Source organism: Nomia melanderi, chromosome 14 (assembly GCF_051020985.1).
Source record: "Nomia melanderi isolate GNS246 chromosome 14, iyNomMela1, whole genome shotgun sequence".
Classification (NCBI taxonomy): domain Eukaryota; kingdom Metazoa; phylum Arthropoda; class Insecta; order Hymenoptera; family Halictidae; genus Nomia; species Nomia melanderi.
This window is the reverse complement of record NC_135012.1, coordinates 1,471,521-1,487,852: the sequence shown is the minus strand read 5'-3', so window position 1 is coordinate 1,487,852 and position 16,332 is coordinate 1,471,521. Positions and strand designations below refer to the sequence as shown.

Genomic DNA, 16,332 nt, shown 5'->3' with positions numbered 1-16,332 from the left:
TGAGTGATGTTTGCGTTTAGATATTCTTTAGAAATATGAATAGATCTTCTGTGTAAATTGATAACAAAAATAAGTAATTTGGAGACTTATCATTATTAACATTATTATTCTAAATGTTAGAAAGAAGTGTTGGAAGATGGGAGAAGTAGATTGGAAAGGTATAGTTCGATAGAGATTAATTTGACTGATATTTGTATTTAGATATTCTTTAGAAATGTGAGTAGATCTGGGTAAATTGATAACAAAAATAAGTAATTCGGAGACTTATCATTAATATTATTAACCATAAAGCAAGAATGTTCCATTTTATTTTAAACACGTCACCATTGCCTATTTATATATGACACGTAAATTTATCAGTGTTCATTTGGGAAATTGTTATCACTTTGAATAATAGTTTCGAGAGTTACCATTGTTATTAATAATAATAGTAATGTAGAGAGATATTATATATAGAGGAAGTTATTAGTATTGTCAAACATAGAAAGCAACGTTCGCGTTCAAAGTATTAAATTCGTATTTCGATGTAGATCGGTACCTGTTTACTTCTGTTCCAGATCGACTGTAACACCTGCTGACACGAGGAAAAGGATCCGTAACCGCGCGTTAGTCCCTGCGAGATCAAGGACGACACGGAAGCGGCGCTTCCCTGATCAGAAGTCAATAAGCTAGTCCTCTCATTCACGTATTCCATGGAAACCAGATCGATATCAGGACACACTCTCATATTCCAGCAATATTATTTGGCACTACGGTTGGCAAAACTTAACGTTAAAACCCACGACCTGATTGCACGCTCATTTTTCCTTGTTCCTAGACTGCGGAGATCTACCGAGGACACCGGTTAATCCGTCGTCCTGGATCGTTTCGGTTTTATTTCTCTTGTTGGCAAACGGTGTCACGAGAATTCGAGTAAAAGTATAGAGGAAACGTTATACGAATCACAACTCGTAAACGCTTTATAAAAGATTGAAATTAGGTCGACGTGTTTTGATGTCAACAGTGAAATTTGACATTTATTCAGAAATCTAATAAACATAGACTTATGAATATTTTATATGCACCGAAATTATGCTCCCATTTAAATGAAAGGCTAAATTTGGGAGATGTGTTATTTGTTGACATTGATTGATATTTGTTGAATTATTCGTGGGCAAATGAGATAAGTATATACGAATGTTGACTATAACTGACTTGTCAGTGATAATTAATGTATTGAAGTTTGATGTTTTTTTATACTTTTACTCGTTGATGACACCGTTTGATAGGAGCAAATTGGGACACTGTATATAGTATATTCTGTAACCAATGATAGAAGAATCATTCACCAGAGAGAATAATTGCGCATTATTTTGTAAACGTGTTAGAAATGATATTTTCTTTGTAATTATGGATATAAATAAATGCTTCTTAATCAAAGACCATTTCCCCCTAGAAACACCCAGTATGCTAGCAACAAAATTTATGACCAGACTAAGTAGAATGAAATTTGTTTGCGCAAGGCTTCGCTCTCAGGAGAATCAATATTGAACGTTTTAAGTAGAAACGGTAGGCGATGAACAGACGTGACAAATGTTTACGATCCGGTGATGCTTCTGATTCGTCAGCAATTTGCATCTAAGTTTCTCAACTCGATCGTAGCTTAATGTAACCTACTTCAATTTTTATCCAACTCCTCTGTTATTCCTTTGAAACTCATTGAAAAATATTAAAATTGTGTTTAACAGAGTAATTGTGATATTACCAATAACTGCGAACACCGCCAAAATATTTCACGATTAATAACGAAATAATACTCAATGCAAAATAACAAATACTAAACATTAAATACTAAATACCAGACTATCGATAGTAAACAAAATATAAAATTGACAAAACACGTAAAAATTCGAATCAAACCGCTCAAAATTGAAATTCAATCATTCCGACAACAAAGCCGACTAGAACAAATTTCAATTCTACAATTCCCAACCTATTTCTCCAAATGAAACTTTCCCATCTCCACTGGTTACAAAATATCCTGCGCGCCGAAAAACTTCGTTTACTTTCGCTTCGTGTAATCGATTCTGCGAGATTTACACGCGAACCTCGTGGAAAAAGTTCTCTCGTCGTTCGCACTGTCAGTTCCAAAAGTTCCGCGCGGCTGTTTGACAATAAACAAATCCCGGCTCACAAAACCGGCGCGTTTGCTCGATGGAGACATGCTTCGGATTTCGAGTTAACGAGTTCCCAAAGATCTAAAGTCGTGCAGCGATGATGGAAGTCATCTTGATGCGGGAACACAATGCATTGTCTGTTGAACACATGCTCGCGAAACGTTTTACGCGTGACTCGAATTATACACTTCCGCGATTTATTGCTCTTCGCGCGGTCCGCTGCGTCTCTGGCTCCCTCGTTTCGCGCGAAGAATAGCGCGTCTCGCGTCAATCGACAAACGAGTCGCATGAGAGATCACTGTAACGTCCGAATCGCCGTGAACGTCTCTTCAAAGGAGTCAGGAAGCATTTCGATAAACGAAATTTCTCTCAGAATTAACCCTTTGTACTCGAGAGGTAACTCTCAGTCACCACGTGATTCGATACAACAAAACTATGAAGTTGAATATTTAATATTTCAAATTAACGTTCGCATTGCTACGTGAAATGTTTCGATAAAACACCTCTGTTGCTTAATTTATCTATGAATTATCATTAGTTTTAAACAATATGACCTATACCTCGCCAGAAAATGCTGAATATTTCCACTGAGAAATTTTCGAGTGCAAAGGGTTAAATGCAGTTGAATGTGATGGTCTTTAGAATTTAATGTCGAACTTTATCGTTCCTTTATTTTAGCTTTAACCCTTTGCACTTCAGAGGGTTTTGTAAACAGTAACTGCAACTAGTTTTTATAGTATCCCTAGCAAATGAAAAATGCTTTAACATTTCTTACATCTTTTATTTTCCTTAGTGAAAAATTTGGATGTGTGAAAAATCTAATAATTGTAGGGTAGTTTCTTTAAGATTCATTAAAGCATCTAATATTATTCCTGGTAATATTGGAGCCAACAGAGTTCAAAGGGTTAATTCAATTGACATTTCTTTGTTCCATAAATAATGTGAGAGGTACTCAAAAGGTGAATCAAGTTTGAAAAGTTGCTAAAAGTTAATGTTAAAGACTAAACATTGAAAAGTGAAGATTCTTTGAAAAAGCTGAAAATCCAATTGAAAATTGAATAGAGTTTTTATATTTTTCGTAGGTTTGAATGTTTTCATGAAATGTCTTCGAGTAATTAAACGTTTATCAGTGAGGCTTTCAAGATGAAAAGAGATTAAAAGGATTTTTAAGTATTAGTCAGAGATTGAATTAAAAGTTCAATAGATTCTGCATCTTTTACACGTTTCTTTAGACGATTTTCTCCAAATATCCTCGAGTAATTCTATTCTATACGCAGCACACTAAAATATCCACAACACACTTCTTCCGAGCATATTCAACAACCTCCCACACAAGTCACTAATTAACTCAATATTAACGGTCTTCGTTAGAGTCGTTTGTAACTCGATGCAACCTGTTCGTAGCTGAAGCACATCTATAGCGTCACAGTCGCCGAGTCTCATTTGCAACTTCCAACAGACTAAAACGTCCAGGAGTCTCTCAAATTAAACCAAACATCAACAACCATTTACAAAATGAAGCATCCTGTTACTCCTCAACAACGTTATCACAAATCCCAACGGTCACAAAATAAAATTGAAACCGAACAAGACTCCAAACGGTTTGCACAAATCTCCGACAACTCCGATTTCCTCAGCAATTCGAGTCACAAATCCAAAAGCACATTCATATTCGAACTACCCGTTCATCTAACTCATCAAAATCACGTGAATCCTGTCTCCTATTCGTTTAACTCGCGCCGGTCGTGCGAACCATCCGTTTAAGACGCGCGAGTGTCATCCGTCTATTTAACCTCTTGCCCTACGATTTATTTCTCAATCGATCCAACTGCTTCGTTATTAATTTACCGAAAACAAGAATCAACTATCCTACGTCAGCGTATGCTCTAAGGTATAATTACGCGTTCGAACAAATTGAATAATATTTATGTTCGTTAAATTCCATTTGAAATCTCCGTCACGAGCCCGACACGATATTGTAGGGCAAGGGTCGTGCGTAAAATTACGTCTATCCGATGGAAATATCCACGATCAACATCCACCGCGTCGACGATAATACTTCCCAGCAGCAATCCTCAACTTCTAACGTCCACGATCGTCACTGTAACACGCGCACAACGATCCGCGCGTTCGGATCCAACGATTCCTCGAAGTTTCAACGGCGGAACTGTGCGTTTACACGGCCCGTCCTTTCTAACAGAGCCGTTTCTCGCCGAGTTCTCGGTTTTATCTGCCGAAGAAGATTCGGGTGTATCGGTGAACCAATTAAAAACAAACCGGCGCCGATAGCTATTCACGTTTCCTCCGTCCGGCGCGATAACGGGCCGATCTTATCGACGAGAACCGGGGTGAACGGCGATGCGACGAGCGCGAACCGCTCGGCGTTTCCCCCTTTCGTCGGGTCGTCGACGGAAAATGGATGGAAAACAGTTGGCGAGATACACGTTCGAAAAAGAGGGAACGAACGGTAATCTTGGGTTGAATGAATTGCTTCTTTCACTCGAGATCGGTGGAATTAATTACTTGGATTGCGGGTTTCTCGAATGTTTTCGGTTCGCGTTCAGCGTTGAGTTATTTAATTGTGTTGATTGCTGTGATCGTTAATATGTTGACAGAAAACAAGTGTTTTATACAGTTGTTGTTTCTCTAGCAAAGTCACGAGTAGGAATTATTAACCCTTAGCACTCCATGTTGTTTTGTAGTCTATCAGTAACTGCTACTAATTTTTATAGTATTCCTAGCGAAAATTAGAAATGCAACATCTCTGCGATCTTTTATTTTCCTTGTTAGAACAAAATTTGAATGTGTGGAAGAGACCAAATAATTTTAGGGTAATTTCTTTAAGACTCATTAAAATATTTAATATAACTGGTGCAATATTGGAGCCTACAGAGTTCAAAGGGTTAATTAAGAAAATAATTTACAGGAGCGAAGAGTAGAAACCTTTCTCGAGAATTTTAGTTGGAAATGAAGTAATATTCTTAGATTTCTGTGAATTTTCATCATAAATGCAGAAAATTCTGTTACTTCAACGACAGAGATGCTGTCTGAAATACGTGACGTCGAAGGAAATCTTGAATACGTGCCGAACAAAGGATAAACGAAGAGTAAACAACACTAACATTGCGTTCAAGGGCGAGGTACAGCTACGTCGTAGTTAAATCTAATCCGATCTATGATTTAAACGGGGCACGCTTTATCGCGATAAGCTTTTGATAGCGAAACCTACGATGACCGACGCAAAGAAAATACTGCGAAACAAAGAAACAATCGGCAGAATCTTTTAACTTGTTTGTAAACTGCCGAACCGTTTGTTCGACGGAACCGATCGTTCCTCGTTGTCACTGTTCCTGTTCGTTCATCGTCGCACGACTCCGTTTATCGCAATAAACATTCTGTGCGAATCACGAGAAACAAACTTCTCTTTGTGACTGACGCAATCGACAACCTCGCAACAGATTACACGAATCGAAGCAACGAGTATGATCAGATAGACAAATTTTACCAGTTACAGCAAATTTCGACTATACACTTTCTTTTAACCCCTTGGCCTGATTAAATTATTATTAAGATTAAAGTCACCTTTTCGGATGAACGTTATTAATATTAAAACTACCGGGAAATTAAAGTGACTTAGTTCCAGATTTTTAGGAGAATTAGAATATATTTTTTGATATTCGAAGGTTGATATTAACCCCTTGGCCTATGATTTCTTTCTCAACTCTGATACGGCTACTTTGTCATTAATAATTTATTGGAAAAAGAGAAAAATTCTAAGCGCATGTTATGCCTATATTTCCTTTTAAGTATAACAGTTGATTACAATAATAATGAATAATATTTACTTTGAATTCGAACGAATTGAGTAATATATATATATATTCGTTGGATCATTCGAGTCTCACTCGTTATAGGACAAGGGGTTAATGGTGAAAATTTGTACAATACTAATCTCAAACGATTCGATCGGTTCAGAATTTTGAAATTTCACTTCTTCGCGGTTCTCTAATTATTAGACAATAACAAACTTGCCGAAATTCGATTTCAACATTCGAGTGCTCCATATTGGTGACAAAGTTAATCGATCACCGTAACCGACGGAGTACCTTAAGGTCTCACTATCAATAAAAAGAGAATGATAACTACAGCGCCGAGAAGATAAACGCGTCTTGATCGGAATCGATGTCTACTATTAATATTTCGACCGTTAATTAATCGACTAGATAAGAAAAGTTCCGCGTACCTCGGCTTGAGAAGTTCGGGACATGATATATGAGAGAGTGACACGGTTAGGTCACGATGATGCCGAGTACATCATTCGCCGCGACCGATCGGCAACTGGCGCTCGATCAAAAAAAAATCGGAATGAATCGTTCGATCGGGTAGAAATGCTCGATAAGGCGTCGTTAGATACGATATCGCGGAGGAATAGCGAATAAATGTTCGTGAGAAATCACACTGCTTCGTGCGCAACGCCAGAGTGGTTAGCACGTGTCAGTGATAATGATAATTTCCGTAAAGGTGTCGTTCGCTGTTGAACGGCCTCAAGGTGAAACATAAATCCAGGGAATCGGGTCGTTTATGACTAGACCGGTTCAGAAGTTAATTCAGAGAAGTCGCAACACGTTTTAATTACCTCATTGTTCTTAACACATAGAAAAACTCAGATATATTGTTGTGTAATATATTTTAAATAGATAATCAATTTGAAATAAATTTTATATTTTTTCAATGCTGTGGTAATTAGCGAAGTTGCATAGATAACTTAACTTTAGTGTTAACACTAAAACTACCGAGCGGTTAACACTAAAAGCTCCAATACATCTATTCAGTTAATTTATAATTCAGCTTGCATATTGCTAAATCAATTTCTTTAATAATTACTCAGGGAACATCTGTTATCTTTTTAATAATTACAGAAAAAAGACATCAATCATGTTGACACATGCGGTAGTCTTAGTGTTAATTAATTGAAAAGATCTGTGAAGGAATTTTGATCAGTAATTTTCCTTGCCTGAAAAGAGTCTAATATAAAATTGTATTTTCGTTTATTTAGAAAGAATAAGATATATATATATATATATATATATATATATATATATATATTTATTATATATTTACATATATATATATATATATATGAACGGTTGTTTTCGCTCTTAACATTTCAATTTTCAAATTTTTAATGATTTGATGTAAATATTTCAAAGAAATTAATGGTTCCTGTTATTTAATGTGACATCAATCGTTTATTCAGAAACTCTTAATTGTTGATTATGAGCTGTGAGAACATAAATAATCAGTGAAATAATTAATTGATGGATAATAATCGAGCTGGGATGAGGCGAAAGGGAGAACGGTTGACGGTTTTATACAGAATGACTCCCAATAAATCACTTTGGCACCCAATAGCAATTCACGGTCGGCTGACTAACGCCTAAAAGCATTTTTGGCATCGTGTTGCTATGCGATGACGAATCGTATACCATTAACGATTATCATTAATGGATCGAGTTAGGTATGTTAATGGTAACACAGTACACTTAAATAAACAAATATCGATCTCTTCCATCTATTGACGCAGTATCGAGATAATTTTTTCATATATTATTGGAACTTAATTAAACGAGCTGATCGTGCGATTGTCCAATCGATCGTATAAGATTATCAATTTGATATTTTCTAATTCAATGCTAACTGAAATTTTTCAAGAAACGTTAACGCGTGTCTAATTTATTCGAAGTACAAGCAAAATTTGAAAAGTTAAATTTACTGATAATCTGTATTTTGCACAGACAATGTTTCTTAAAAATTTTATTAAAAAATGCCATATACTTCGTCCACGTTTGCTCTAAACTATAATAGTTGATAACAAAAGAACATTAAATTTGAATTCACAGAAATTCAATAATATTTCTGCTTGTCGAATTCTGTTCAAAATCTTCATGAGTTTAACCCTTTGCAATCGAGAGGCAACTTAGTCATCTGGTTCGACACAGTGAAACTCTAAACTCTAAATTCCATAGAAAAATTCCCATAATGCAATAATAAATGAAATAATTCTATTTGTTCCTATATTACGTACATCCGCGTTAGTTTCAAAAAGCACCATTAACACTAGAACTTGTTTCGCAATTATTAATATCTTAAAAGCATTCAATAACCGAAATGATCCGGAAAACAAATAGTTTCATTCGAATACTATAACGAATGTCTAAAAAAACACAATAATCTATTGTTACAATTTTTATACGGATTACATATTAATTATATTCAATGCTCGGTAGTTCTAGTGTTAATATTTCATTAGAAAAATCATGTTCAGATACATCTGTCGAAACTTCCAACTGTGAAGGGTTAATGGAATACCGTAACTTTGAGGCTGATATTAACCCTTTGCGGACGAAGATACTTTGAAATGTACAAAGTCTTCAACAGATGAAGTTAAATTAAATATCAATTACTTAACCCTCTATGGGCCGAATTTTTGTTCATTATTATAACAAAATCTACGCAGTACAAAATTAATAGATATCCACATATGAATACGAATTAACAATGTATTCAATACTTTCAATAATTTCATCAAACGAATATATTTTAGAACTTTCAAGTTACAATAACATTAAACTTTCATGCCTGAGCGTATAAAAGTTGAAGTTAACTGATTACTTAATTTTATTCAACACTTCGAGTGCAAAATGAAATAAATCAACAAGATGCCAATATAATGATATGTGACTTCAATGTTACATAGGCCTACAGAGGGTTAATTAATAGGAAAACAGGAAATTACGTGCTGCTCTCTTACTGTTTCACTAATTAAATCATTTGTTCGCGTCTTAGTCTTCCAAATTTGAACATCTGATCTCGCCGGAACGACGACATTCGTCCGCAAAGGGTTAAAGTAAATACTGGTAGCGAAACCGGGTTAACTCCGCGAACATCCACATGAAAAACAGATCAGAACCGTCAGATTCCCGTTGACGTTCGTGACAGGGCCGAGAATCACTGGACAGGGTCCTTGGATCCTCGGCAGGTGCGTGACACCGATCATGTCCAGTTGGCGAACGCGGAACCGACGACGGACGCACTGTCGACCGTGAAACCCTCTTTCTGGCAGGGTCCACCGGTCTTCCGGTCGAGGAGGAATCGTCGCCTTGTGTGACGGCCGTTCTGGCACTGAAAACCGGCGCGACGACCGATCGGCCATCCAAAGGGAACAGCGACGGACACTGCGGGCACACGACTCGAGATCTAGCGGGACGGCGCAAGGGCGAGAGGGTTCTTCCGCCACGTGTTCCGTCGATACTTTCGATTGGCCATTCGCGAACGTACAGGCGAATAGCGAGTTATCACTGTACGAACGATTGAGAACTGGCCAATCGAACCTACCGTTCGCCTGTTTCGAGCACAGCGATCACCTCGGGTTTAACCCTTTCGGGGACGAAGATTCTTTGGAATGTAGAAAATCTTCATATGAAGCTAAATTACATATCAACTGCTTAACACTAGGTTTACGGAACGCAATTTGACGCAGATTGAATTTTATAAACATTATTTGGTAAATGTTTCAATCGGTTTTCGTTGATCCAATTATACGAATATGAATCCTAATTGTCTATTTCTACATCTACAATTCCCAAAATCTAAATGAACGAATATTAACTTCCCCAGGAACAATAGAATAAACTGTACAATAAATGCCCGTAAAGCTAGTGTTAATTAATGGAATTGAAAGGAAACTACGTTCTGATCTCTTGCTATTCGACCGATTAAATCATTTGTTCGCGAGTTGGTCTTCGAAATATGAATATATTCCATCTTACCGAAATGCCGACATCCGTCCGCAAAGGGTTAACCCTTTCTGGGGACGAAGATTCTTTGGAATGTACAGAATTTTCAGGAGATGAAGCTAAATTATAGATCGATTGCTTAATTAGTAGGAAAGAAGGAAACTACGCGCTGGTCTCTTGCTTGAGTAATTAGATCATTTGTGATTTAGTCGACATTCGTCTGTAAAGGGTTGAGTTGCTGTTACGGAGACATCTTGGAATTAACACTTTACAGGAAGGACTATCGTGAAAAATTGTGCAACTGTAGATGTTTCATGAAAAGGGGTTCCGAAGTGTTCGAAATGTAGAACAGTCATAAACAAGAAAATTGTAGCACACAGGGATCTTTGCTTTCTGACAGCTTGATCCTTTGCAGAAGAATGTCAACATTTGGACAAGATGAAATGTTCATACTTAGAAGACTAAGTCGAAATCAAATGACTTAATTACTCAAACATCAAGAGATCACGTGGATTCCTTTTCTTCTATTAATTAAGCAATGGATATACAATTCAGCTTCAATCGATATACAATTCAGCAAAGAGTCAAGTGCTAATTAGTACACGTGTTTCGATTAGTGCACAGCCCTAAGTTTTTCCTTAAAAAATTCCTATTCAGGGACGAAAGAGTTAACCCTTCGAACTCTGTAGGCTCCAATATTGCAGGAATAATATTAGATATTTTAATGAATCTTAAAAAAAATACCCTACAATTATTACATTTTTCACGCATCCAAATTTCGCACTAAGAAGGAAAATAAAAGATCTAAGAAATGTTATAGCATTAATAAAAATTAAGATTAATGATTTAATTACTCGAACAGTAAGAGATCAGTGTACAGTTTCCTTTTTCTCTATCGTTTAAGCACTCGATGTATCGTTCAACTTTCTATGCTGCAAATTTTGTGTACTTTAATGAGTTCTCGTCCGCAAAGGGTTAAACCTGTGGTCACTAGTACGTTAGAAAGAGGTGAACAGTACATTCCTTAGCCTAGCCATCAAGTGATGTGCCTATACATATATGTGCACATATATAAATCAAGCGTCGCACCCCGAGCAAGCTGCAGGTTCGCCGCGTTGGCAAGCATCGTCGAAGGTAAACGAAAATAGTACTGCACCGGGAGAGACTGTACGCGAAACGGGGAGAGAGGAAGCTGCGCGCTCGGGTGCAGCGATTGGCGACGCCTCTTTGACAACGGGGATCTTGTAACACGTTGGTGTAAATCAACGCCTCCGTGCATCAAGAGGCCGGGAAACCGTTCGTAAACTGCCGGCGCGTGAAGGATCGGCGTTTAGGGGATGGACGTTTACGATCTCGAGCGTGGCGATCTCTAGTGATAGTCCAATTGCTATTCACTAACGTTTCTTTTCCTCTTTTTCTTGTGTACTAGTGTACTAAGCAGACACTGAGTTTATAAATCTATTTACCGAGTTTCGGACTTCTTTTGGGTATTAATGTACGGAGTTGATACTAGGTTTCTGGAACTGTTCGTTTCAGTTTAGTGAAATTGAAAAAAGAATTACAATGTAGTAAGCTTCAACGAAGTTTTATAGTTTTTTGAATTTCTGGGTTCGGTAACTTCTCTTTGAGTTGATACTAGGTTTATGGAATTGTTTATTCGGATGGTTTTTTAGTGTGATAATTTGACGCGTATCGGATTTTACGAAGGTTTGGTGAATTACGTTGATTTTGAATATGCACATCGATTGTGTTTTCAGGTTCCTAATTTGTTAGATCGAAAGGATGGACTATTCCCATAATCATTTTTATGGGAATAGTAGGATAAATGGTGTGGTAAATGTTTGTAAATCCAGCGTTGTAGAAATAAACTGGTAACGATGTGTTAGTGAACCAAGAGAGAGATCTTCCATTTTCAATAAGTTCGCAGAAAGAATGAAGGAAATTGTAACGAATAATAAATTAATCTCTGACAATTCCGATTAAACAGTTTCTACAGATTGTCCTGTACACGGATGAATAAACTTTGACGAGGAATAAAATTTGTTGCGCGACACGCTTCGCTCCCGAGATAATTGAGTCCCAAAGTTTGTCCCAGTTCGCGAGAAGTAGTAACGGTGAGTCACGAATAGACACGCTAATCGATTCCTATTCAATAGCACCAGTACAAATTTGTTTAATCAATACTGTTTCCGGTTTCGATCTAAATGCATCGAGTGCAACTAAATCATTCTTAACAATCGTCCGAAAAATTCATTGTAATTTTACAATAAAATAATTCTTCTCAATACACATACGTTACCCTTGTAACGTAGAAAATATTAACACTGATGACTCTATCTAAAAGTTAAACATAATTACTCTACAAGTTTACATAAATTAATAAAATAAATTAATAACAATCCCTGCTACAATCTATAATTCACTGTCCCTGTTTCATTTATTATTATCCAACAGAATTTAACACTAGAACTACGTACCAGTCAAAGCGACTAGTTTCGATTTTCTTATTTAGCAATTATTGATATTTTCAAAGCATTGAATATTCGAAATGATTTTGAAACTAAATAGTTTCATTTGAGTACCATGAGGAATGTCTGAAGAAACTGAAAATAATCTATTGTTACAATTTTTGTAGGAATTGCATATTAATCGTATTAAATGCTCGATAGTTCTAGTGTTAATTACTTCCTCTTTATCATTGTAATCGAATAATTTTCTATCTAATTGTTTCAATAAATTCAAGCTGCGATCTTTATATCAAATATTATTAAAGTTTCTTGTTTAAGCAAGTTGTGTAATATTTTATGTACCACGAGAGCATCATCCACGGTATAATGAATGTGTTCCTCAATTACTAATTGCTGGAATACCGAAGATGCGGCGCAACGTCATCTCCTCCCACTTTAAAACGCACACACTGCGTCGTAGCACTACGTCACCTGTTGCTACTTTTAGATCGCAAGTGACGCAATGCTACGTCACCGTTCGTCAACACGTCAACACGCCGACTGCCCCAAAGAGATTTACCGCGCTATAAAAATTCCCGCTGAAACTATCGCGTTGACGTTAACGACCACAAAATACCTGCATTCACTTCGCTTATACAAGACCCAAATCTTCCCGAAGGTCGCATAAAATTTCCATGTCTCAGATTAAAGTTGATAAAAAATATCCGCGAGTCGTTAATTATATTTGCGAGAACGCGAATGTCGCGTCTTGCAAACCGAACACTTTCTGCGTACGGTTCCACGAAGCTCGCGACTTTCTAATTAACCCCTTGCCGTACAATGACGAGTGAGACTCGTGATGAACATTTCTAAACTCATTTAACCCCTTGGCCTATGATTTCTTTTACAACTCTGATCGATACGGCCACTTTGTCTTTAATAATTTATTTGAAAAATAGAAAATTCTAAGCATATGTTACGCCTATATTACCTTGTAAGTATAATAGTTGATTACGAAGGAATAATATTTACTTTGCATTCGAATGAACTGAGCAATATATATATTTGTTGAATCATGTTGAAAATCTTCACCACGAGTCTCACTCGTTGTTGTAGGTCAAGGAGTTAACAAGAAACAATGTTGTTCATTACACACGGATCAAAACAAACAACTATTTTGCTATCAATGTGTTATCTTCAAATGAAATTTCTATCTGACGTAAAATGAAAAATTTTGTATTTCTTACAAATTGTCGGTAGTAAAATATTACGCGAGCTTAGTAACGAAAGTAAATAGAATTACTGTAACAATAAAATGACTGATTTATATTTTTTTGTTTAGCAATTATTGATATGTTCGAAGCACTGAATATTCGAAATGATTTTGAAAATGAATAGTTTCATTTGAGTACTATAATAAATGCCTGAAGAAACTGAAAGTAATCTATTGTTACAGTTTTTATAGGAATTGCATATTAATCGTATTAACCTTTAGCACTCCAGGTTGTTTTGTAATCTATCAGCAACTGCAACTAATTTCTATAGTATTCCTAGCGAAAATTTGAAATGCAACATTTCTCCGATCTTTTATTCTCCTTGTTAGCACAAAATTTCGATGTGTGGAAGATCGAATAATTTTAGAGTAGTTTCTGTAAGATTCATTACAATATTTAATATTACAACTGGTGCAATATTGGCGCCTACAGAGTTCAAAGCGTTAAATACTCGGTAGTTGCAGTGTTAAAAATAAAACCCGGCGACAGACATGTTGCATTATCCGCGGAGACCAGAAGATCTAAGGAATAATCTGATTCTGTCAGTGATTAAGAGAAATACCGTCTCCGCGGGACGGTGATTCAGTTTCAACGACAAAGTTTCGGAATAGCAGCGCGCGTCGTAAATCAGGAATCGTATCAAGATTCGTGGTTTCCGAAATTAATTAATGAGCGGAAATCGCGACGTGGAAAGGGAGGATGGCGGAGAAGCGGCCAAATGTATTTCTGGCGACGCCGGCCGCCTAAAAAAATCTCGGGCTGTCTCGTTTTATGATGGGGACCGGTTATTTCGAGAGTAAAGTATAATTATGAAAACGCGTCGCCTTTGCATCTTCTTTCGTTGCCCAATCATCTTCGTAAATCATGCCTCGTTAATTTATTAAGACGTTCCTGACACTTTTCTCCTGTCTTTAAGGACTCTACTAACGAGCCACTGTTCTCAAAACACTTCTCGCTACTTGTTTCACGAAATTTCATAATAAATTGAATAAATCTAAAATTGAATGCTAAACAGAAGTTCATACAACGAAAACCTTATTAACAAAATAATTGTATATTAATGAACAATGCTGACAAATCAACTGTTCACAGGACAAACAGGTAACTTTACAATTTTCCTAATTTCTTCTCACTTCGATCTTTTTCCACTTAAATCTACCAAAACTTTTACTACACTTCTTAATCAAACCACCAATTAACCCTTTGAACTCTGTAGGCTCCAATACTGCACCAGAAATAATATTAGATATTTTAATGAATCTTAAAGAAACTACCCTACAATCATTAGATTTTTCACACATCGAAATTTCGCATTAAGAAGGAAAATAAAAAATCGAAGAAATGTTATAGCATTTTTCATTTTCGCTAGGGATACTATAAAAATTAGTTGCAGTTGCTGATCGATTACAAAACCATCTGGAGTGATAAGGGTTAACGAATACTTCCAATTACTCCTGACCCTTCTCGCAAAATATCCCTGCCACGATCAAACTACAAATCACCAGTCCGCGACACATCGAACACAGCAAAAATTCTGTGACAAGAAAACTAATCTGGTATCCTCGACAAACAATCTACTATCGATTGTCACGGAAGTTACCGGTCGAATCAGCTCTAAAAATAATCGTCGACCCGGATCAACGGTTCCGAGCGCGTTCCAGTCGCCGCCGGGCAGAGCGGGAAAAACAGAAAGATTCTCGAAATCTCGATCGATCTCGATCGATCGCGCGTTACCTCATGAAGACGATGCTCCAGGTGTCCCTTCAGCAACGTGAACTGAATCCTCCGGTATTCCCCGTGTTTCGAGATCCTCTTCGAGGTCTCGTCGCCGCTGGACGATCTGCTCTTCGATCGCAGATGCGACATGCTCCCGACGACGATTTCGTTCGTCACGAGGGGAAACGGCGACGCTCGTCAGCAGAAATTCCACCGTAGCGACGCTCCGACAATTCAGAAAGCTTCGCCGCTCGCATAATCACGCGAAACTGATAGCCGAGATAATGAAGCTCCTCGCGCGTTACCGTGAAAAGCCTTTGCGCCGCGTCCCGCCGATCGTCCGGGGCACGCGCGACGCCGCGGAGTTAATTATTAAACCGAATGACCGGCGCGGTTTCCCTTTTCCTCGCGTCACGTTGCTTCGCGAAGTATCGCCGAGTGATTCAACGCTGAAACCGAACAGTCGCAGTCTTTTTGAAATTTCACTGTAGCTCCGAGAGATCTACCGAGACTTCTCTCGATAGTTATTTCTATGTGAATTTTCAAAGAGAATAAATTAAATAAATAAAACATGTAGCAATGTGATAATGTAATAATTAATAACGAATATAATAATATTGTTTGCTTTTTCACTTCGAAAGTGAAAGATGCCCCAGTTGCGTGGAAATACCAGCAATGCGTGCAACTGTCTCTTATCTAACAATAATACAATTTGCGAGATAAAAATCGACGGGACTCGTTTATCGCGGACGTTTCTCAAATCGGTATTACGTAGAGATTACGGTTGTGTGGCAGCGTAACATGCGAACACCCGTGAAGAAATCAATTGGCTGATCGTGGAGACAGAGACTTTCACTAGGATGTATCTCTGTCGGAAAAGAAAGTGCACACGGGACGCTAACGTTTTCATCGAGAACTTTGAATAGTATTTTTGTAATCGATT

At 37.3% G+C, this 16,332-nt stretch overlaps 1 protein-coding gene across 8 annotated transcripts in view; it reads right to left on the bottom strand.

Annotated features, from left to right (window-relative positions):
- Positions 1-16,332, bottom strand: part of Arms (Ankyrin repeat-rich membrane spanning) — a 52,034-nt gene that overhangs the window by 23,821 nt on the left and 11,881 nt on the right. For 2 of the 8 annotated variants that reach the window (XM_076373992.1, XM_076373993.1), the window contains one exon: positions 15,408-15,838. The exons of 4 other annotated variants lie outside the window; for them this stretch is intronic. In XM_076373992.1, coding sequence (XP_076230107.1) covers positions 15,408-15,539 — 132 coding nt within the window. In that variant the 5' untranslated portion in view covers positions 15,540-15,838. Of the gene's footprint in view, positions 1-538; positions 728-6,399; positions 6,479-15,407; positions 15,839-16,332 lie in introns of those variants that run through there. 2 more of the 8 variants (XM_076373996.1, XM_076373991.1) reach the window with 2 other exon arrangements.